Source organism: Oncorhynchus nerka, linkage group LG10 (genome assembly GCF_034236695.1).
Source record: "Oncorhynchus nerka isolate Pitt River linkage group LG10, Oner_Uvic_2.0, whole genome shotgun sequence".
In the NCBI taxonomy this organism is placed as follows: domain Eukaryota; kingdom Metazoa; phylum Chordata; class Actinopteri; order Salmoniformes; family Salmonidae; genus Oncorhynchus; species Oncorhynchus nerka.
Genome location: NC_088405.1, coordinates 84,194,889 through 84,218,132, shown reverse-complemented (window position 1 = coordinate 84,218,132; position 23,244 = coordinate 84,194,889). Strand labels below are relative to the sequence as shown.

The 23,244-nt window shown below is 42.7% G+C and overlaps 1 protein-coding gene across 3 annotated transcripts in view; it reads left to right on the top strand.

Moving 5' to 3' along the window:
• The first annotated feature begins 3,026 nt into the window (after nucleotides 1-3,026).
• The window catches only part of sytl2a (synaptotagmin-like 2a), a 42,356-nt gene continuing 22,138 nt past the window's right edge, over nucleotides 3,027-23,244 (top strand). For 2 of the 3 annotated variants that reach the window (XM_029671609.2, XM_029671608.2), the window contains exons 1-4: nucleotides 3,037-3,143; nucleotides 14,915-15,494; nucleotides 17,113-17,264; nucleotides 17,891-18,017. In XM_029671609.2, coding sequence (XP_029527469.1) covers nucleotides 15,394-15,494; nucleotides 17,113-17,264; nucleotides 17,891-18,017 — 380 coding nt within the window. In that variant the 5' untranslated portion in view covers nucleotides 3,037-3,143; nucleotides 14,915-15,393. Of the gene's footprint in view, nucleotides 3,144-14,914; nucleotides 15,495-17,112; nucleotides 17,265-17,890; nucleotides 18,018-23,244 lie in introns of all 3 variants that reach the window. The other variant, XM_065023866.1, reaches the window with a different exon arrangement.

Below are 23,244 nucleotides of genomic sequence, written 5' to 3'. Positions count from 1 at the left end.
GCTCCAATTCCATCCATGGCTCTGCCCAGGGTCCTTTTCCCTCAAGGATCTCCTCCCAAGTCCATTTATCCAAAGAGTGCAGCCTCTCCCACTGCTGCTGCTGCTTCTGTTGCTTCTCCTGCTGCTGCCTTTGCTGCTGCTGCTCCTGCTGCACCTGTCGCTTCTCCTGTGGCTCCTGCCTGTTGACACGCTGCTTGGTCCTGTGGTGGGTGATTCTGTAACGGCTTTCTACTGGTGAAGGAGAGTCGGACCAAACTGCAGCGTGTAGATTTCGATCCATGTTTAATAAAACAACTTAACACGAATCAACACACAAACTCAACAAAACAATAAACGAAACGAAAACCGAAAACAGCCTATACATGTGTCTACAAACCTCTAACAAGGACATCAAGACACACAGGACAATCACCCACAATACAACCAAAGAATATGGCTGCCTAAATATGGTTCCCAATCAGAGACAACGGTAAACACCTGCCTCTGATTGAGAACCACTTCAGACAGCCATAGACTCTCCCAGAACACCCCACTAAGCTACAATCCCACTAAGCTACACACCACATACAAAAACCCATGTCACACCATGGCCTGACCAAAACATAAAGAAAAACACAAAATACTTCGACCAGGGCGTGACAAAGAGTAATAATAAGAAATAAAAGTAACAAGTCACTTTGTTGGTTACTGCATGATCCCATATGTGTTATTTCATAGTTCTGATGTTTTCACTAGTATTCTACAATGTAGAAAATAAATAAAAACCCTTTAATGAGTAGGTGTGTCCTGACTTTTCACTGGTACTGTACATGATTACATTGCATGTTCAATTAATCAGTAATTATTATTCAACATCGTCACCTGGGATTTTAATTTACAGCCTCTCTGATCACAGTACTCTGATCTACCTGCTTTGCCACCATGTCTGTGTAAGGTATCAGTTAATCTGACTATTATCTCATCATTGATGTGATTGACTTATTTCAACAATTTAAGGGCCTTCTGTATAATGTTTGTAAGGCATATTAACCTGTTTTAATGATTCTCCTGAATCAATATGATCAATAAAATATTTTCTGTCCTTTACTTTTAACAAAGCAGAGATTTACTTGTAAAGTGCATTCACACCCATTGCTTTACACCTATCAAGTTGTTTCAGACCTACACAAGTGTCTAGGGAGAAGGGTTTAGGGTTTCTTCTGGACAGGGCTTAACTATACTGGCCCAATAAGCACATACCCTGGAAATATCCATCATTGGGACAGCAGTTAGGGTGCTTGTAGTTGGTGCTGGTGGCCTGGATTCAAGACCTGGTAGTCACTCTACTGTCACATTCATAGCAATGTACTGTATGTTAATGTCATTATTTGGCAACAGTTATAACACCCTTATCTGATCTAATTCAAATTAATTTCTCATTGAAAGATGGGAATCTGTAGGATTACCCCTTTAGCACGAATTATGACCACATTTCCACTAACTCTGATATGTTATCAGTATTGATTAATTCAATATAGCTGAGCATCTCTCGATTGTCTTCTTGAAATCCACACCACATACCATGTATATTATTAATTTAAAAGTTTTAAAAAATGGGAAGCTGGACACATTGTTACTGCAACGTCCCCTGTAACGTGTCTAGAACATGAATGTCTTATATTCTGAGAACATGGTAACCATGTTCTGTGAATATGTACGCACAACATCCCATAATGATTGAGTGAAAACATGTTTTAGACATTTTAGCAAATGTATTGAAAATCGAATACATAAATATCTCATTTACATAATTTTTCACACCCCTGAGTCAATACTTTGTAGAATCACCTTTGGCAGCAATTACAGCTGTGAGTCTTTCTGGGGAAGTCTCTAAGAGCTTTAAACATCTGGATTGTGCAACGTTTGCCCATAATCTTTTTCAAAATTCTTCAAGCTGTCAAATTTGTTGTTGATAATTGCTACACAACCATTTTCAGGTCTTACCATAGATTTTCAAGCAGATTTAAGTCTAAACAGTAACTCAGCCACTCAGGAACATTCACTGTCTTCTTGGTAAGCAACTCCAGTGTAGATTTGGTCTTGTGTTTTAGGTTATTGTCCTGCTGAAAGGTGAATTCATCTCCCAGTGTCTGTTGGAAAGCAGACTGAAACAGGTTTCCTCTAGGATTTTGCCTGCGCTTAGCTCCATTCCGTTTCTTTTTTATCCTGAAGAACTCCCCAGTCCGTAAAGATTACAAGCATACCCATAACCTAAAATATGGAGAGTGGTACTCAGTAAAGTGTTGCATTGGATTTGCCCCAAACATAACGCTTTGTATTCAGTACAAAAAGTTAATTGATTTGCCACATTTTTTTTGCAGTATTGCAGCCTTGTTGCAAACAAGATGCATGTTTTGGAATATTTGTATTCTGTACAGGTTTCCTTATTTTCACTCTGTCAATTAGGTTAGTATTGTGGAGTAACTACAATATAATTTGTATTTATTTTTTAAATCAAATTTGACATTATGAGGTATTGTATATAGGCCAGTGACAAAAATAAATAAATATATTGAATCAATTTTGAATTCAGGCTGTAACAGAACAAAATGTGGAAAAGGTAAAGGGGTGTGAATGCTTCCTGAATGTTCCACTAACTAACGGAAAACTGGACACTCAAACATTAGGGGAACATTACGGGTAACATTATAAACCCGTTCTCTTTCCCTATGATTGTTAGCTGGTAGAGCAGCACATTACATTTCGGATAAAGTAGAAAGGCAAGGTGTATGTATGTATGTACAGTATGTATGTATGTATTCCGTTATTTCTCCCCCCAAAAAACTATACATTCCCATGCACACACACACACACTAACGCAATCCCCACCCAGACTTAATAAATTAGTTTAAACTAATTTAAACAGTCACAAAACCAATAGAACAACGAAGTCAGCATTCATATTTCTTTATGACATGTTCATCATCAACTATCTTTCATTGAGTAGCGAGGCTCACCAGGAAATGTCAGCATCTAACGAAATCTTTCATGCTGTGAGTTTCGACTCATCGGTTGAGCCTCGTGCTTGGGTTTGGACATAATCCATCTCCTCGGGACCACTCAAGAAGTTGTTCTCGCGGTGCAACGCAGTTGTCTTGTCTTGGGTAAGTGTTATCTGCCTTTTTCTGATTATAAATTAAAACAATGTTTATTTTTCTCTATGTATTGCGTGCGATGATGACAGTCGTGGTTTAATAAGGCTATTTCTGAATACTGTAACTAACGCAATATTTTTGCCATAAAACAATACATTGCGGGAAATGTTACATATTGTAAATCAACTGCCGCACTTGATTTATGTCGTGTAAATTTTGTTTCCTGGATTCAATAAAACTTGCAAACTGATAATTTTGCCATTGTTACGTAAATTCAATTGAAGTTCCAACTCAACTGTATCTCTCCCAGTAGCCTCTGCTCAAATGAATCAGATCAGTGAAAAATAATGTGTATGCCCAAGCTCTAGAAAAAATATCAGATCACAACATTAAAATGATAGGAGGACATACATTTTGGGAAGCATTATTTTTCATGCATGTTCATGCTTTGTTGAAAGGCCAGTTAAAAGTTCATCCAAGGTCTTGTTAAATCCAAGGGCCATGGTGTGTGTGAATTTGACCCTAGACCCTGATCTGGGGTCAGTTTTGAATTCCCTCCACTAATGGTTAGTGTTGGGGGAGGAAAGGTTTATCCTAGATCTGTACCTAGGGGAAACTTCAACTCCAGAGCCCAGGTGGACAGGCCTCCTTTAAAATATCAGCTTCCATTGGTCTCAATTGAAAATACTTTGGATGCTGCATGCTCAAGTCAACCTCTAAATTGGTGAGCTCTCGGAAGTGAGCAAGCACAGGGCAGATGTGCTTATGCAAGCTACACTCATTAGATGTTTCACCTACAACCATAAACCACCGTAAACAAATACCAAAAAATGGTACACTCCATTGACATTTGTGTTATGTTCTCTGCAAACCTGTGGCTTAACATTGATCTCACATATTTTCAGATATTTGCCTTCGACCACACAGTCCCAGATCATTGGTACTATGTTGTAACATGCAAGCATTCCTTTTGGTGCTCTAAGCGTTTCTTTCAAGACTTCTCACCAGTTGTGTAAAGGAGGAGGGGGGGGTAAAATCCCTACAAGCATACATCCTGTTTCTAGCAAACAAGTCATTTGTACAGTACATCGAGTTGCCATATAATGATATGTGGTTGGTGAGATCTAAACGCCAGATTTTTAAATGTGTTCAACAGTGTATAACAAACCTAAACCAAGGGCAGCCTAGAATGTAAATGAAAATAGTTATGCATATTTTTATCTGAGATCTTTCCTTAGCTGCCTATTCATAGACTGATCCGCCCCTACGGGCATTGGGAAAACATGTCAGGTTTAAAGGCCAGTGTAGAGAAAGGGGACACCTAGTCAGTTGCACAACTGAAAAACATTCAACCGAAATGTGTCTTCCGCGTTTAACCCAACCCCTCTGAGTCAAAGAAGAGCAGGGGGCTGCCTTAATCAACATCATCAGGGAGCAGCTGTGGGGTTAACTGCCTTGCTCAAGGGCAGAACGGGTGATTTTTCCACTTCGCCGGCTCAGGGATTACAAACGAGCAACCTCTTGGTTACTGTCCCAACACTCTAACCGCTAGCCTACCTGCCACCCCAAGTGTACTGCCCTCTGATTGTGGAACTTAGTTAGTAGATTTATACATTAGTTGTCTGTTTTTATTTCAGTGTCATGCATTTCATCCGGTGACAAAGAACGAATAGAAGTATTTTACTGTAGCTCCATTAGCCATTTTGTTCTAACCTATTTTACGATACATTCGCTACAACATTGAAAGACACATGGACTACTACAAGCAATGTATGTGCCCATATTGCTTATCACTGGCATAGTTGTCTTGGTTCAAACTTCCATTCTCTGAAGGAAGTGCTATTGCTGCAAATAAGGAAATGCAGTCTAATCTGATTGTGTACATAGCAAAGCAACCAGTCCCCTTGGGGAAAACAGGATTTGTAGCATTCTTTAAAGTTAATGATGTGCTCTGTTTATGGGCGGCAGGGTAGCCTAGTGGTTAGAGCATTGGACTAGCAACCGCAAGGTTGCAAAATCAAATCCTGAGCTGACAAGGTAAAAATCTGTTGTTCTGCCCCTGAACAAGGCAGTTAACCCACTGTTCCTAGGCAGTCATTGATAATAAGAATTTGTTCTTAACTGACTTGCCTAGTTAAATTTTTGTAAAATGGTGAAGATGATTGGTAATCCCCTAGTACCTCAAGCTTTGCAGGTCACATTGATTTGGTTTCCTTTGACCACAGTCATACAGTCCCAGATCATTGGTACTCTGTTGTAACATGCAAGCATTCATTTTGGTGCTCTAATAGTTTCCTTCAAGACAACTCACCAGTTGTGTAAAGGAGATTGATAGTTCATTTCCACCATGTTCAGTATGGAAATTTGCTGATAGCTGCTTTATTGAGGAAAAATGTACTTACTATGACTGTGATATGAGGTTGTCCCACCTATCTATCTTAAGATGAATGCAATAACTCTAAGTCACTCTGGATAAGAGCATCTGCTAAATGATGGAAAATGGAAAAATGTATTTGGTGAAGTTGCCCCTAGGTACAGATCTAGGATCAGCTTCCCCTCCCCCAATTCTAATCTTAACCATTAGGTAAGGAAAATGCTAAACTGACCCAAGATCAGCGTCTAGGGGCAATTTCACCCTACTCCAGGTTGAGCAGATTCTCTCTGTGATGACAATTGATTAAATAATCTTGTGCGCAATAATTTCAGATGATTTCAACTATACTCTACATCTAAATTCATACATAACACAATTATACATTATGCATTGGTTTCCATTACATGGTCTTTAGCAAAAGTATTATCTAAATGTATCTAAATTGCTCAAGAACACCACAGCTATTGGAGGGGTGGCCAATGAGGCTTTATGGGGATGATTTGCTTGGGCCCTAACTTGCATACCATTCCCTATTCAGTGCACTACTTTTGATCAGGGCCTATAGGGCTCTGGTGACATGTAATACACTATACTGTATAGGGTGCCATTTGGGATTGCTGCCCCTCCCTCCCTGTTCCCTATCTGTTCCCTTTTCACCTCACAATGAAGCACCTCTTTATGGCTCACTTATGACTCAACCTCAGAGCCAGCAGAATTCAACAGTTCTGTGATTGAATAGAGAACGATTTCGCTACCAAATATAGTCAAAGGCACCTCTCACTGATGTTGCATAATATCCTGCTTTGTGCAATGGTGAGATTTTATCAGGTGTTTAGATCTCAACCGGGCCAGCCACGTATCATTCTATGGCAAATAAGTGTGCAGTAGTTCCAGTGAAGAGAAATCTTAATGCTACAGCATACAATGTCATTCTAGACTATTCTGTGCTTCTAACTTTGTGGCAACAGTTTGGGGTAGGCCCTTTCCTGTTTCAGCATGACAATGCCCCCGTGCACAAAGCGAGGTCCCTACAGAAGTGGTTTGTAGAGATCGGTGTGGAAGAACTTGACTGGCCTGCACAGAACCCTAACCTCAACTCCATCGAACACTTTTGGTATGAATTGGAACGCCGACTGCGAGCCAGGCCTAATTATCCAACATCAGTGCCCGATCTCACGAATGGTCTTGGAAGCAATACTGAATGGAAGCAAGTCCCCGCAGCAATGTTGCCTCATCTAGTGGAAAGCCTTCCCAGAAGAGTGGAGGCTGTTGTAGCAGCAAAGGGGGAAACCAACTCCATATTAATGCCCATGATTTTGGAATGAGATGTTAGATGAGCAGGTGTCCACATACATTTGATCATGTAGTGTATGACAAATCTACCTTGTGACGAGCCCACTGATTAACATCGAATGGAAATTAACTATCGAGCACTAATCTCCTTCATACACCATAAGCTGTCTTGAAGGAAACTCTTAGAACACCAAAAGGAATTCTTGCATGTTTACAACAGAGGACCAATGATCTGGGGCTGTGTGACTATGTGGTCAAAGGAACCCAATCAAATAAAATGTTATTAGTCACATGCTTCGTAGCCAGCAGGTGTAGACTAACAGTGAAACTTCCCAACAATTGAGAGAGAAAGAAAATAGAAAATAATAGAAAAGTAAAACACGTAATAATAAAAGTAAAAATAAATACACAATGAGTAATGATAACTTGGCTAGATACACGGGGTACCAGTACCGAGTCGATGTGTAGGGGTACGACGTAATTTAGTTATCTATGTACATATAACTAGGAATAAAGTGACTAGGCAACAAGATAGAAAATAAACAGTAGCATCAGCGTATGTGATTAGTTAAAAACAAGTTTGTGCAAAAAGGGTCTGGGCAACTATTAACTAACTATTTAGCAGTTTTATGGCTTGACGGTAGAAGCTGTTCAGGGTCCTGTTCGTTGCAGACTTGGTGCATCGGTACCGCTTGCCGTGTGGTTGCAGAGAGAACAGTCTATGACCTGGATGGATGGAGTCTTTGACAAAACATTTTGGGCCTGCCTCGGACACCGCCAGGTATAGAGGTCCTGGATGGCAGGGAGCACGGCCCTAGTGATGTACTGGGCTGTACGCACTACTCTCTGTAGCGCCTTGCTGTCAAATGCCAAGCAGTTGCCATACCAAGCGGTGATGCAGCCAGTCAAGATGCTTTCAATGGTGTAGCTGTTGAACTTTTTGAGTATCTGAGAGCCCATACCAATATTTTTCAGCCTCCTGAGGGGGGAGAGGCATTGTTGTGCCTTCTTCACGACTGTTTTGGTGTGTGTGGACCATGATAGATCCTTACAGCCCGGTCGATGTGAATGGGGGCGTGCTCGGTCCTATGTTTCCTGTAGTCCACGATCAGCTCTTTTGTCTTGCTGACTTTGATGGAGAGGTTGTTGTCCTGGCGCCACACTGCCAGGAGTCTGACCTCCCTATAGGCTGACTTGTCGTCGTCGGTGATCAAGCCTACCACCTTCGTGTCGTCAACAAACTTAATGATGGTGTTGGAGTCGTACACGGCCACTCAGTCATGGGTGAACGGGGACTGCAGAAGGGGACTAAGCAGACATCCCTGAGGGGCCACCGTGTTGAGGGTCAGCATGACGGATGTGTTGTTGCCTATCCTCACCACCTGGGGCGGCCCATCAGGAAGTCCAGGATCCTGTTGCAGAGGGAGGTGTTCAGTCCCAGGGTCCTTAGCTTAGTGGTGGGCTTGAAAGGCACTATGGTGTTGAACGCTGAGCTGTAGTCAATGAACAGCATTCTCACAGAGGTGGCAGAGGCCAGTGTGGAGTGCAATAGAGATTGCGTCATCTGTGGATCTGTTGGGGCGGTATGTGAATTCTAATGGTCCAGGGTGCCTGGGATGATGGTGTTGATGTGAGCTAAAGTGGGCAGCACCCCCACACCAAAATAGTATATCATCACTGTCAATTGTGAATGATAATTCTTCAAGTTTTACCAGTGAATCTTCAAACTGTGTCTGCATACCAATCACTTGATCTCAATCAGTTTCATGGGAATATACATTTGGATCTTCTGGAGTTACTGTTTAGTGAGCAAATTAGAGCATATGGTGTTAACAAACTATATAGCCTTCCTGTATTTTGTTTTAATCCAAGCACATTCTGGCTAGTGCTTTGTGTGGTTGAGTTTTGGTCGTATTATCATTTTTTGGGGACTATTTCGCTAACCATCCGAACATATAACAAGAAATGAGGTGGTGTTTTTGTTGTAACAGTAACATTATACTATGCTATTATATTTGGTTATGTTGTATAGAATACTAATGAATCATTATGTGATCTTCCAAGACATTCAACTTTGAACTAACTTGACTAAACCAGCAGCATTGTGATAAGTGCCTGAGCAACACTCTGGCAGCACTTACCCCTGCCTGCTCCCGCTGCACCAAAAGACACGCACCTAGTGGGCTATAGCCTACTCTTTTGACTTGTGAAAAATTTGATGATGTAGAAACAAGAGACCACGTGTGGCTGTTTTATGAAAATCTGGGAATATTTGTCAAAGGAATCATTTCTGGTTGGTCTCAGGGAATGTGAAAAAGCTAGTATGGAAGTCTTTTAAAACAGGACTGAGTGAAGTAGCAGCAGAGATGTTGAATGAGCAACTAATGTACATGGAGAGCCTCACAAGTTTGACGAAATGACCTTATATCTTTCAGTCTAATACGGCTATTTACTTACTTGTGTAGCTCTATGTCAAAGCACACTTTTTAAAATTAGTTAGTCCTAAATATCCTCTCCAAGTTTAGCTATAATTTAGCCCGAAAGGATTTGAAAAATGTGATTGGTTGATGATAGGCCTATGGACATTGGCCTATGTTTTTGTCTTGCGCTGCGCAAAATACCAAATCTCAATAAGATTGGAGTTAAACATCACCAGTACCACATACTTATGATATATACCTTGCCTTCGGAAAGTATTCAGACCCCTAGACTTTTTCCACATTTTGTTACATTGCAGCCTTATTCTAAAATGGATTAAATAAAACATTTTCCTCAGCAATTTACACACAATACCTCATAATATCAAAGTGAAAACAGGCTTTTGAAAATGTTTGCTAATGTCACGAATATTACCGAAGGTGGCTCCCCTTCTTGTTCGGGTGGCGCTCAGTGGTTGTCGTCGCCGGTCTACTAGCTGCCACCGATCCTTTGTTCCGTGTTCGTTTGGTTGTCTAATTGGTTTCACCTGTTCATTGTTTGGTTGTTAGGGTGGGGTTATTTAAGTTCGTTTAGCACGCTTCTGTTTGTGCGGGCTTGTTCTTCTGTATTTGTGAGAGGTGTTAGTGTTTTGGGTTTTCTTGCTGTCCTAGTATTTCACATCAGGGTACTATTTTGTTTTATAGTTACACCTGTGTTGGGTATACTATTTTGTTCCTGTGATTTTTTGGACATTAAAGCGTGTCTTTTCCCGCATCCTTTGCTCTCTGCGCCTGACTCCACACCCATTCACTCATTGAGCGTTACAGCTAATTTATAAAAATGTTAAATATCTTATTTACTTAAGTATTCAGACCCTTTGCTATGAGACTCGAAATTGAGCTCAAGTGCATCCTGTTTCCATCCTTGACATTGGTGATATCAGATGTTTCTACAACTTGATTGTAGTCCACCTGTGATAAATTCAATTGATTGGACATGATTTGGAAAGACACACACCTGTCTATATAACGTTCCACAGTTGACAGTGCGTGTCAGAGCAAAAACCAAGGAATCGTCCGTAGAGCTCCAAGACAGGATTGTGTTGAGCCACAGATCTAGGGAAGGGTACCAAACAATGTCTGCAGCATTGAAGGGGGAGAAGGGCCTTGGTCAGGGAGGTGACCAAGAACCTGATGGTCACTCTGACAGAGCTCTAGAGTTCCTCTGTGGAGATTTGAGAACCTCCCAGAAGGACAACCATCTCTGCAGCACTCCACCAATCAGGCCTTTCTGGTAGACTGGCCAGATGGCACACATGACAGCCCGTTTGGAGTTTGTCAAAAGGCACTTAAAGACTCTCAGACCATGAGAAACAAGAATGCCAAGCTTCATGTCTGGAAGAAACCTGGCACCATCCCTACGTTTTTTTCAGCGGCATAGACTCGGAGACTAGTCAGGATCGATGCAAAGATGAATGGAGCAAAGTACAGAGAGATCCTTGATGAAAACCTGCTCCAGAGTCTCAGACTGGGGCGAAGGTTCATCTTCCAACAGGACAACGACCCTAAGCACACAGCCAAGACAACGCAGGAGTGGCTTTGGGACAAGTCTCTGAATGTCCTTGAGTGGCCCAGCCAGAGAGGATCTGCAGAGAGTAATGGGAGAAACTAACCAAATACAGGTGTGCCAAGCTTGTAGCATCATACCCAATAAGACTCGATGCTGTAATCACTGCCAAAGGTGCTTCAACAAAGTACTGAGTAAAGGGTCTGAATACTTGTATTTAAAAAATAAAAATTTAACCTGGAATTAAAATTAATTTTTTGGTGGTTTGTATCATATGATTTACACAACATGCCTACCACTTTGAAGATGCAAAATATTTTTTATTGTGAAACAAACAAGAAATAAGGCAGAAAACTTGAGCGTGCATAACTATTCACCCCCCCAAAGTCAATACTTTGTAGAGACACCTTTTGCAGCAATTACAGCTGCAAGTCTGTTGGCGTATGTCTCTATAAGCTTGGCACATCTAGCCAGTGGGATTTTTGCCCATTCTTCAAGGCAAAACTGCTCCAGCTCCTTCAAGTTCGATGGGTTCCACTGGTGTACAGCAGTCTTTAAGTCATACCACAGATTCTCAATTGGATTGAGGTCTGGGCTTTGACTAGGTCATTCCAAGACATTTAAATGTTTCCCCTTAAACCACTCGCGTGTCGCTTTAGCAGTATGCTTAGGGTCATTGTCCTGCTGGAAGGTGAACCTCTGTCCCAGTCTCAAATCTCTGGAAGACTGAAACAGGTTTCCCTCAAGAATTTCCCTGTATTTAGTGCCATCCATCATTCCTTAAATTCTGACCAGTTTCCCAGTCCCTGCCGATGAAAAACATCCCCACAGCACGATGCTGCTACCACCATGCTTCACTGTGGGGATGATGTTCTTGGAGTGGTGAGAGGTGTTGGATTTGTGCCAGACATAGCGTTTTCCTTGATGTCCAAAAAGCTCAAATTTAGTCTCATCTGACCAGAGTACCTTCTTCCATATGTTTGGGGAGTCTCCCACATTCCTTTTGGCGAACACCAAACATGTTTGCTTATTTTATTCTTTAAGCAATGGCTTTTTTCTGGCCACTCTTCTGTAAAGTCCAGCTCTGTGGAATGTGTGGCTTAAAGTGGTCCTATGGACAGATACTCCAATCTCTGCTGTGGAGTTTTGCAGCTCCTTCAGGGTTATCTTTGGTCTCTTTGTTGCCTCTCTGATTAATTCCCTTGTTGCCCGGTCCGTGAGTTTTGGTGGGTGGCCCGCTCTTGGCAGGTTTGTTGTGGTGCCATGTTCTAACATTTTTTAATAATGGATTTAATGGTGCTCCGTGGGATGTTTAAAGTTTCTGATATTTTTTATAACCTAACCCTGATCTGTACTTCTCCACAACTTTGTCCCTGACCTGTTTGGAGAGCTTCTTGGTCTTCATGGTGCCGCTTGCTTGGTGGTGCCGCTTGCTTGGTGGTGCCGCTTGCTTAGTGGTGTTGCAGACTCTGGGGCCTTTCAGAACAGATGTATATATACTGAGATCATGTGACACGTAGATTGCACACAGGTGGACTTTATTTAACTAATTATGTGACTTCTGAAGGTAATTGGTTGCACCAGATCTTATTTAGGGACTTCATAGCAAAGGGGGTGAATACATATATTCATAGCAAAGGGGGTGAATACATATATTCATAGCAAAGGGGGTGAATACATATATTCATAGCAAAGGGGGTGAATACATATATTCATAGCAAAGGGGGTGAATACATATATTCATAGCAAAGGGGGTGAATACATATATTCATAGCAAAGGGGGTGAATACATATATTCATAGCAAAGGGCAAACTTTTCAGTTTAGAAAAAATAAAATAAAGCTTGAAAGAAGTTTTTTTTTTTTGCATTTCACCAATTTGGACTATTTTGTATGTCCATTACATGAAATACAAATAAAAATACATTTAAATTACAGGTTGCTATGCAACAAAATAGGAAAAACGCCAAGGGGGATGAATACTTTTGCAAGGCACATTAATATGGAAAAGAACAAACAAAGCAAGATATATTTTTTTGAAAACATTCAGCAGTCCATTAATCAGTTGGTGTGTGTAAGTGTGTGTGTGTGTGTGTGTGCTGCGGGGTTGAAGCTACAAACCCATAGGCTTGGTTCTCTCATCCCTTCCAGGCTTTTGGGAGGGAGGGTGGACAATGAGCCTGTCGTAGCGGATGTAAGCAATGTCCCCACTCGCTCTGGCAGCTTGCATGGCCGGGATAAGTTATTTTCTCTTCTGGTGCACAGCTTCCGGATAGACGTCGTTTAGGAAGATGTACAGTACGTTCCCCTCAAGTTTTTGTCTCTTTCCTGAACAGCTACCTTGTACCTGAACCTCAGGAACTTGACCTCTATCGGCTTGGGTCTGTCACCTGGGCCGGGGGTGGGTTTTCCAGTCCTGTGGGCATGCTCTACCTCAATCTTCCTGTGGTCCATCTTCAGTTTCTCCAAGATCATTTCCCTCCCTTTGTCTTGAGACTGCGTCCAGTTCTCATGTGGACATTCTGCAATTCCGTCCCCAACAGTGTTGTTCTGCTTTGATTGTCCCTCGAGATAATCTGATTTCTCTGTCATTGTTATCATGGATTCACATACAGAACTGATGTCCTCTCTCAATGACTTACAGATCGCTGTCATCTTGCCGGTTTCCTGTTTAAACTCATCGAGCTGACCCTGAGAGAACTGCAAACTGTTCTACAGGTCCTGGACCTCTCTGGTCTGGTCGTCCATTATTTTATTAGTTGACTCCACCAGTGTTGGGCACAAAACTTGAAGCTCTTTTCTAGTTTTTGTAACAACTGCTGTTAGAACTATTTTTGTTTGTTTAAAATATCCTTCACCCGTGATAGAGAGAAACCACTTTCTTCAACAGTACTCCCACCGGCTTTGGTCTTTGTCAGCAACGTAGGCTACACTGTTAGTCCTCGCAGTTCCGGACAGAGCAGGTCGCAGTGATAATGGAAATAGAAACAAACAGCATGGATCTAGACAGTCACAAGCCCAACACAATGCTCGGTTCCAGCCACAAGGTCTAACTGTATCATGGTATGCGTTCTAGCCCTCATGGAAACCTTGCTAGCTTGATAGGCAGCTAACAGTGGCAGCTAGGCTAGCTGCTACACCAAGCAGCTCATCAGACCCTTGGTCGGCAGGATCCCTGGACAAATAGCAGCAGTCCCAGCAACGGATGCCAACCCCGTTGCGGGATCCAAATTAAAAAAGTAGCTAGCTAGTAACAAAACCTTTTCAATAGATCACTTTTTCAGAGACTTTCAAAACTTTCCAAAACAACAAACCAAGTTCTCCCTCATTCCGCGTTCAAAAGGAAGTGACGACGTTCAGTAATGTTATGCTCTCTCCTCCGCCCTCTCTCCTCCGTGACCCGGAAACCAATAAGTGGTCAAGGAGATGTCAATTTGTTAGTAGGCAAACAGAAGAGTGTCCTCACCGATACTCACCTTTCATCGAGGATTCTCCGTAAAACGGCAGCTATCCATTACAGCACCATTCCACTGTCTTACTGTCTCGTCATATATCAGCTCTAGTTCGAAGTTCACCTAAACAAGTTAATTCTTTGTCATTTGAACCGTTTACTCATACTATAACTTAAACCGTAACTGAAACAAAAACTGATTGTAGGAAAATAATAAATAATATGGCCTTTCCATATGGATACAAGTCCTAAACTGGTGCCTAATTTGAGTTAAGCTTAATTCAATTTTAGAACAACTAGGGCTTTCTCTAAGGGAATCCACTCAAAATGTTTTTAAGAGTGTTCAAACGCCACATTCTCTCAGTCAGCTGACAATACCGTATCACATGTCTCCTATAATCACAACGCCTCACTCTGACTCGTGAGGTTGATATGGGAAAATGGCATCCTGCCTGTTACCCCAATCATGGGAAATTATTACATTTAAATACTTGATGAAAAGGCTCTGGAATAAAAAGCTACTAAAGGGAAAAATGTTTTCAATAAAATATCATGAAAGTGTTTAGAGAATATGTAAGAAGATGCAGGTCTGTATGTTTTAGTGTCAGTCTAAAAGAATTATTATTATTATTGATTTTTTAAATTAAACTCTTATATTGTGTTTTGCTGTGTTTTGCAGGTGCTAATGATGGATCACTGACAGACCACCACCACATATATACGAGCAGCTGCACCAAGTTAACCCTACCGCGTCCATACAAACCTGGCAATACATTCCCCTTCAGCAAGGAGAGTGCAAAAAGTGAATCAGTAATACTGAGATTGAGACAGGGGTCTGCCAAACACCTACCTGCTCCCCTCATCCAGCCATCTACCCACTGAATATGAGCCTTTGGAAACTCAACTGACACCTGGACTTTAGCACCTAAACCACCTTCACTAACCCACACGTTGACTTCAAGGACCTCTGTACCAGGGGCTGCTGGAATTCCAATAACCCATATCCATAACTATACCTGGATTCTCCACCAAGCCACTGACCCAAAGTAGGGAGAACTATCACCATCACAGACTCACCCTGAACAGTGGCTTTGAGTGGAGTTGGCAACCATTTTGTTTTCTGAGAAGAGATAAGACCTGCAGAGTGGGCTTGGCACCATGATTGACCTGAGTTACCTGACGGAGGAGGAGCAGGAGATGATCCTGTCCGTATTAAAGAGGGACACAGATCTGAAGAGGGCCGAGGAACAGCGTGTGAAGTGAGTTCACAGGATGCCTTAGAGTTGAAATTGAGTTGTCTGTGGATCTGTCAGGGCTGTGTGCAAATTAGATTGGGTCCAGAGTGTCTGGGGATGATAGAGTTGATGTGTGCCAGCCTTTCAAAGCACTTCATTATTACAGATGTGAGTGCTACAGGGCGGTAGTCATTGTGGCAGGATGCCTTAGAGTTTTTGGGAACAGGAATGATGGTAGTCAGCTTCAAAATGTGGGGATTACAGACTGGGACAAGGAGAGGTTGAAAATGTCCGTGAAGATGCTTGCCAGATGGTAAGCACATGTCCTGAGGACACGCCCTGGAAAACAGTGGCAGGGTTAAAGAAAAGTATTATAGCAGTGTGGGGAAACTCCAAGATATTAAAGAGATTCTCCGGTACCTTTGTATACTTTTTTAGCCAGTAGTTCTGTGGTTCTGAAAGTAGTCCCCAAAAGTGGTCCCCAAAAATTGCCTACTACCGCACATATGTGCAGATATGTGCACCACGTCATTGCTCTCTCTCTCTCTCTCTCGCTCTCTCTCTCTCTCTCTCTCTCTCTCTCTCTCTCTCTCTCACTCTACTGTGTGTATGTTTGCTAGCTCAAATGGCGAGGGGCTGTAGCTCATTGGCTAGAACTCAAATTGCTAGGGGGCTGGCCGATGTAGGGGAAGATATAAGGGAAAATGGTGCAGAACAGCATGCAGAAAAACAGTTGTTTTTAGGGATAACGTGGCTAATTGAGGTAAGACAATAATTGTGCTCATAGATTATGAACGTTTGAGCTACACATTGATACATCCAGCTTAAAAAATACTTATTAGTCACCAAAGTTATTTAGCATGTATTTAATAGATATGTCTGTTTCCTTATTATTTTTATCCTAATTTGTTTAATAATAAAAATGTTGGTTTGGGTTGACTACAAAGGCATTTTAAAATAAAAAAACATACTGCTGAGATATGTGAAGAGCTTCATAAACAATAAAAACACAAAGTTGTGACAGAATTCAAACTGCTTTTGTATTTAAAAACTTACTGGGTATACCTCCTACTGCTTTTGTATTTAAAAACTTACTGGGTATACCTTCTACTGCTTTTGTATTTAAAAACTTACTGGGTATACCTCCTACTGCTTTTGTATTTAAAAACTTACTGGTTATACCTTCTACTGCTTTTGTATTTAAAAACTTACTGGGTATACCTCCTACTGCTTTTGTATTTAAAAACTTACTGGGTATACCTTCTACTGCTTTTGTATTTAAAAACTTACTGGGTATACCTCCTACTGCTTTTTTCAAACATGTGCTTGATTGCACTGTGTTTTGTTCATAAGAAATGTTGACAAGGTATTGTTGCAATCATGTGAAACAACTGTAATACATGGGACTCATAACAAGGATTACATCACAGATTCATAACCAACAGCATGCACCTTCATTAAAAAAAACAGCACATATGCTTATGTTACTGTAAATGCCCCTGCTAGCAGGGAACTCAATAAGGTTTTCCAGGTTCTGACATAAGCTGTCATCAACTTATTGTGTTGCCTCTGCCTGGTCTCCATTACTGGTTTTCCATGGTTAAGTGTCTATATTTTGAACGTTTACCCTCTCTCCACTTAGGAATCTACAAAAGCAAGAATGTGACAAGGGCAAGCTGAAGTACTTGACTGGAGAGTGGTTCTATGAGACAAAGTCAAGGCGTCACAGAGACAGGATCCATGGTTCTGACATCATCAGAGCATCCATAAGTCGGAGGAAACCTGTGACCATATGTGAGTTATAACCGTGTCAAGCTATGCAACTTTAGACAGTCGTTGACACTTGCAAAGACCATTACGGATGTGTATGACTAAATGCTGCATTGCAGATGTACAGTAACTCTATTCCTAGGCATTTAATTTGTTGAAATATTGTTTGGTGGATATTACATTGGTGAACATCGATATGAACAATTGACTCTGAAACAAGAACATAAAAGGATCATTAAATAATGCATTTTACTCTTCATTCCTATTTTCTATAGCTGGTTGACGTTCAGTAGACATAGAGGGTGTTGCACCTACGTTTGTCCAATAGGAATGCTCATTCCATCCTTCACTTCATGAGAGGGATGGCTGTTAGATGTATTGTAACATATAGAGTGGAAGTGAGTTGGACTCACGCTCTTGGGATAAGGTAGCCCTGCCTGCAACTTCAAAATCAATGTTACCCTTGGCCCAAAAGTTAATTTCCTTTTGGCTTAATGGTCGGTTTCCCGAGCAGTAGATTGGGGTTTAGATCCCACCTGTGACACAGACATACAGTAAAAAATAAAAAATAAAAAAATAAAAAAATGTGTCTTCATCTGGTTTGTCAGTGGTTTTACTGAGGCCTGCATCCCATTTGTTCTGTGTTGTAGTGGAGCTTTCCCAGATGTGGGCAGAGAGGCCCAGTTTCGTGAACAGTGAGAACCAGGATGTGTATGTTCCTCCAGAACTCTCGGGCCTTTTAGAGGAGCCACTGGCACAGCACAAGAACTACTACAGGTGAGAGTTCCATGATATGGACCCATTGTGGAGTGGTGGAAAAATTGTCATACTTGAGTAAAAGATACCTTAATAGAAAATGACTCAAGTAAAAGTGAAAGTCACCCAATAAAAAACCTACTTGAGTAAAAGACTAAAAGTATTTGGTTTTAAATATACTTAAGTGTCAAAAGTAAATCGAAAATAACTTCAAATTCCTTATATTAAGCAAACTAGACGGCAACATTTTCTTGTTTTTAAAATTTACGGATAGCCAAAGGCACGCTACAACACTCAGACATCATTTACAAATGATGCATGTGTTTAGTGAGTCCGCCAGATCAGAGGCAGTAGGGATGACCAGGGATGTTCTCTTGATAAGTGTGTGAATTAGAATATTTTCCTGTCCTGCTAAGCATTTAAAATGTAACAAGTACTTTTGGGTGTCAGGGAAAATGTATGAAGTAAAAAGTACATACTTTACTTTAGGAATGTAGTAAAGTAAAAGTAAAGTAGAGTAAAGTACAGATACCCTCAAAAAATACTTAAGTAGTCATTTCAAGTATTGTTACTTAAGTACTTTACTCCCCTGCCCTTGTGTTCATGTTTTTAGAAACTATGGATGTTTTTAGGGCTGCGTGTAACGCCCATTTTTATAGTTTACGCTGTCTGTCATCTCTCTCCCTTTCTCCTGCTGCGGCTGCTTCCTACACACAAAGCCTCGCCCCCTGTCACGCAAGCGGCGCAGTTCCTTCTCCTCGATGTTAGATTCAAAGTTAGATACATAAGTTTGCATGCTGTTCTGTTAGATCAAATGCAGTCAACAAATTGTTTGAGACAAGAATGATGCTGCTTTCCACTTTCTTCTTACAGTTTTTTTTTTTTTTTACAATCGCTAGGACCCATTTCTCAATACTTACGTCACTTTTTCAAAGCTCTTCACACAGTTCTCCTAACCAACTTTCAGCTTGGCACAGTAGTTTAATTTCACATCCAAAATGTAGTAAAACTACCAAAACACTTCATACATGTCTCAAATCAACTAATTCCATAACACCAGGAAAGGTTGTCACCCAACAAGCACACTTTGTCACTCATTTAACAATGACCTAAAAAATACTAACAATAGGTAGCATTACACAATGTTTTCTTTTGTATCATTTCTTTACAAAACAAGAATGACACATCTCTACTGTTTAGAATTCACTGCAGTATATGTTACAGGAATGAATCAGACATGATGCAATATGCTTAAATATGTTTTATGTCATTTTTTGGCCTTGAGTGACTGCAAAATACAATAATTTCTATATTCACCATCTACATATACAGTAGCAATGCTAGTCAACCCTGTATTCTGCATTTGGCCACAGGTTCTCATCCACATCACATCTAATGTCATCTTGGGAAATACACATAGGAAATAATATTTTGGCATGCCTGGTCCATCCCTGGCAAACTTCTGCAGATATGTCCAGGCATCCAGCATTAATTTCGTCCAGGAGGGACATTTGATCATGTGGATGGTGGTCATAAACCTTCCACCTCCACAAGGAAAATAATTCCTCAATGGGGTTGAGGAATTGTCACGTCCTGACCTTAGAGAGCCTTTTTATGTCTCTAGTTGGATTGGTCAGGGTGTGAGGGCACTATAGCCCTTGTAAGCTTCACGTCGTTTTTGTTATTTCTTGTTTTGTTGGTGACATTTGACTAAATAAATGAAAATGTACGCTCACCACACTGCACCTTGGTCTTCCTTTAATGACGGTCGTGACAGAACTTCCCACCACCAAAGGGCCAAGCAGCGTGGCCAGGAGGAGCATGGATCCTGGGCCCGGGAGAAGAGAGAGTGGAGGACATCTTGGACAGGTTATGGCAGGGGACAAGACTAGGTTAAGACAGGTTATAGCAAGGGAGGAATGACAACGATTACCAGGAGTCCCGGCAACGAAGCAGGCATGAGAGGCAGACCCAAAAAATGTTTTTTTGGGGGGGAACACGAGGAGATTGGCTGAGTCAGGTTGGAGACCTGAGCCAACTCCTCGTGCTTACCGTGGGGAGAAGCTGGTCAGACACCGTGTTATGCGGAGGAGCGCACAGTGTCTCCAGTGCGCTACATCCCAGCTCCCCGCATCTGCCGGGTTAAGGTGAGCATCCAGCCAGGACGGATGATGCCGGCTCAGCGCGCCTGGTCCCCAGTGTGTCTCTTCGGCCCCGGATATCCTGCGCCGGCTCTGCGCACTGTGTCTCCGGTGCGTCTGCACAGACCAGTGCGTCCTGTGCCAGCGCCCCCTAGGGCGGAGATAACCATCTAGCCAGGACGGGTTGTGCAGACTCTACGCTCGATACCTCCAGTGCGCCTCCATGGACCTCCAGTGCCTGCGCCAAGAACCAAGCCTCCTGTATGTCTCCCCAGCCTGGTGAGTCCTGTGCCTGCTCCCAGAACCTGGCCTCCTGTATGTCTCCCCAGCCTGGTGAGCCCTGTGGCAGCTCCACGCACCAGGCTGCCCATACGTCTCCTCACTCCAGTGATGATCCATGGCAAGAAGCCTCCAGTGATGATCCATGGCAAGAAGCCTCCAGTGATGATCCATGGCAAGAAGCCTCTAGTGATGATCCATGGCAAGAAGACTCCAGTGATGATCCATGGCACGAAGCCTCCAGTGATGATCCATGGCATGAAGCCTCCAGTGATGATCCATGGCAAGAAGCCATCAGTGATGATCCATGGCAAGAAGCCTCCAGTGATGATCCATGGCACGAAGCATCCAGTGATGATCCATGGCACGAAGCCTCCAGTGATGATCCATGGCAAGAAGCCCCCAGTGATGATCCATGGCAAGAAGCCTCCAGTGATGATCCATGGCAAGAAGCCTCCAGTGATGATCCATGGCAAGAAGCCTCCAGTGAGGAGTCATGGTACGAAGCCTCCAACGACGGCCTCCAGTCCGGAGCCTCCAGCGACGGTCTCCAGTCCGGATCCTCCAGCGACAGTCTCCAGTCCGTAGCCTGCAGCGACGGTCCCCAGTCCGGGGCCGGCAACGACGGTTCCCAGTCCGGGGCCCGCAACGAGGGTCCCCAGTCTGGGGCCCGCAAAGAGGGCCTCCAGCAACGAGGACCTCGAGGGGGGGTACTGTCACGCCCTGACCTTAGAGAGCCTTTTTATGTCTCTAGTTGTTTTGGTCAGGGTGTGATTTGGGTGGGCATTCTATGTTCTGTTTTCTATGTTTTTGTATTTCTATGTTTTGGCCGGGTATCAAATCAAATCAAATGTATTTATATAGCCCTTCTTACATCAGCTGATATCTCAAAGTGCTGTACATAAACCCAGCCTAAAACACCAAACAGCAAGCAATGCAGGTGTAGAAGCACGGTGTCTAGGAAAAACTACCTGGAAAGGCCAAAACCTAGGAAGAAACCTAGAGAGGAACCAGGCTATGAGGGGTGGCCAGTCCTCTTCTGGCTGTGCCGGGTGGAGATTATAACAAAACATGGCCAAGATGTTCAAATGTTCATAAATGACCAGCATGGTCAAATAATAATAATCACAGTAGTTGTCGAGGGTGCAGCAAGTCAGCACCTCAGGAGTAAATGTCAGTTGGCTTTTCATAGCCAATGATTAGGAGTATCTCTACCACTCCTGCTGTCTCTAGAGAGTTGAAAACAGCAGGTCTGGGACAGGTAGCACATCCGGTGAACAGGTCAGGGTTCCATAGCCGCAGGCAGAACAGTTGAAACTGGAGCAGCAGCACGGCCAGATGGACTGGGGACAGAAAGGATTCATCATGCCAGGTAGTCCTGAGGCATGGTCCTAGGGCTCAGGTCCTCCGAGAGAGAGAAAGAAAGAGAGAAAGAGAGAATTAGAGAGAGCATACTTAAATTCACACAGGACACAGGATAAGAGAGGAGAAATACTCCAGATATAACAAACTGACCCTAGCCCCCTGACACATAAACTACTGCAGCATAAATACTGGAGGCTGAGACAGGAGGGGTCAGGAGACACTGTGGCCCCATCCGATGATACCTCTGGACAGGGCCAAACAGGAAGGATATAACCCCACCCACTTTACCAAATACAGCCCCACACCACTAGAGGGATATCTTCAACCACCAACTTTACCATCCTGAGACAAGGCCGAGTATAGCCCACTAAGATCTCCGCCACGGCACAACCCAAGGGGGGGGGGCGCCAACCCAGACAGGAAGATCACGTCAGTGACTCAACCCACTCAAGTGACGCACCCCTCCTAGGGACAGCATGAAAAAGCATCAGTAAGCCAGTGACTCAGCCCCTGTAATAGGGATCGAGGCAGAGAATCCCAGTGGAGAGAGGGGAACCGGCCAGGCAGAGACAGCAAGGGCGGTTCGTTGCTCCAGAGCCTTTCCGTTCACCTTCACACTCCTGGGCCAGACTACACTCAATCATATGACTCACTGAAGAGATGAGTCTTCAGTAAAGACTTAAAGGTTGAGACCGAGTCTGCGTCTCTCACATGGGTAGGCAGACCATTCCATAAAAATCGAGCTCTATAGGAGAAAGCCCTGCCTCCAGCTGTTTGCTTAGACATTCTAGGGACAATTAGGAGGCCTGCGTCTTGTGACCGTGGCGTACGTGTAGGTATGTACGGCAGGACAAAATCGGAAAGATAGGTAGGAGAAAGCCCATTTAATGCTTTGTAGGTTAGCAGTAAAACCTTGAAATCCACCCTTGCCTTAACAGGAAGCCAGTGTAGAGAGGCTAGCACTGGAGTAATATGATTTGTAAATGTGGTTCTAGTCAGGATTCTAGCAGCTGTATTTAGCACTAACTGAAGTTTATTTAACCTAGAAGTAACAAAAGCATGGATACATTTTTCTGCATCATTTTTGGACAGAAAGTTTCTGATTTTTGCAATGTTACGTAGATGGGAAAAAGCTGTCCTTGAAACAGTTTTGATATGTTCGTCAAAAGAGAGATCAGGGTCCAGAGTAACGCGGAGGTCCTTCACAGTTTTATTTGACTGTACAACCATCAAGATTAATTGTCAGATTCAACAGAAGATGTCTTTGTTTATTGGGACCTAGAACAAACATCTCTGTTTTGTCCGTGTTTAAAAGTAGAACGTTTGCAGCCATCCACTTCCTTCTGTCTGAAACACAGGCTTCTAGCGAGGGTCATTTTTGGGCTTCACCATGTTTCATTGAAATGTACAGCTGTGTGTCATCCGCATAGCAGTGAAAGTTAACATTATGTTTTCGAATTACA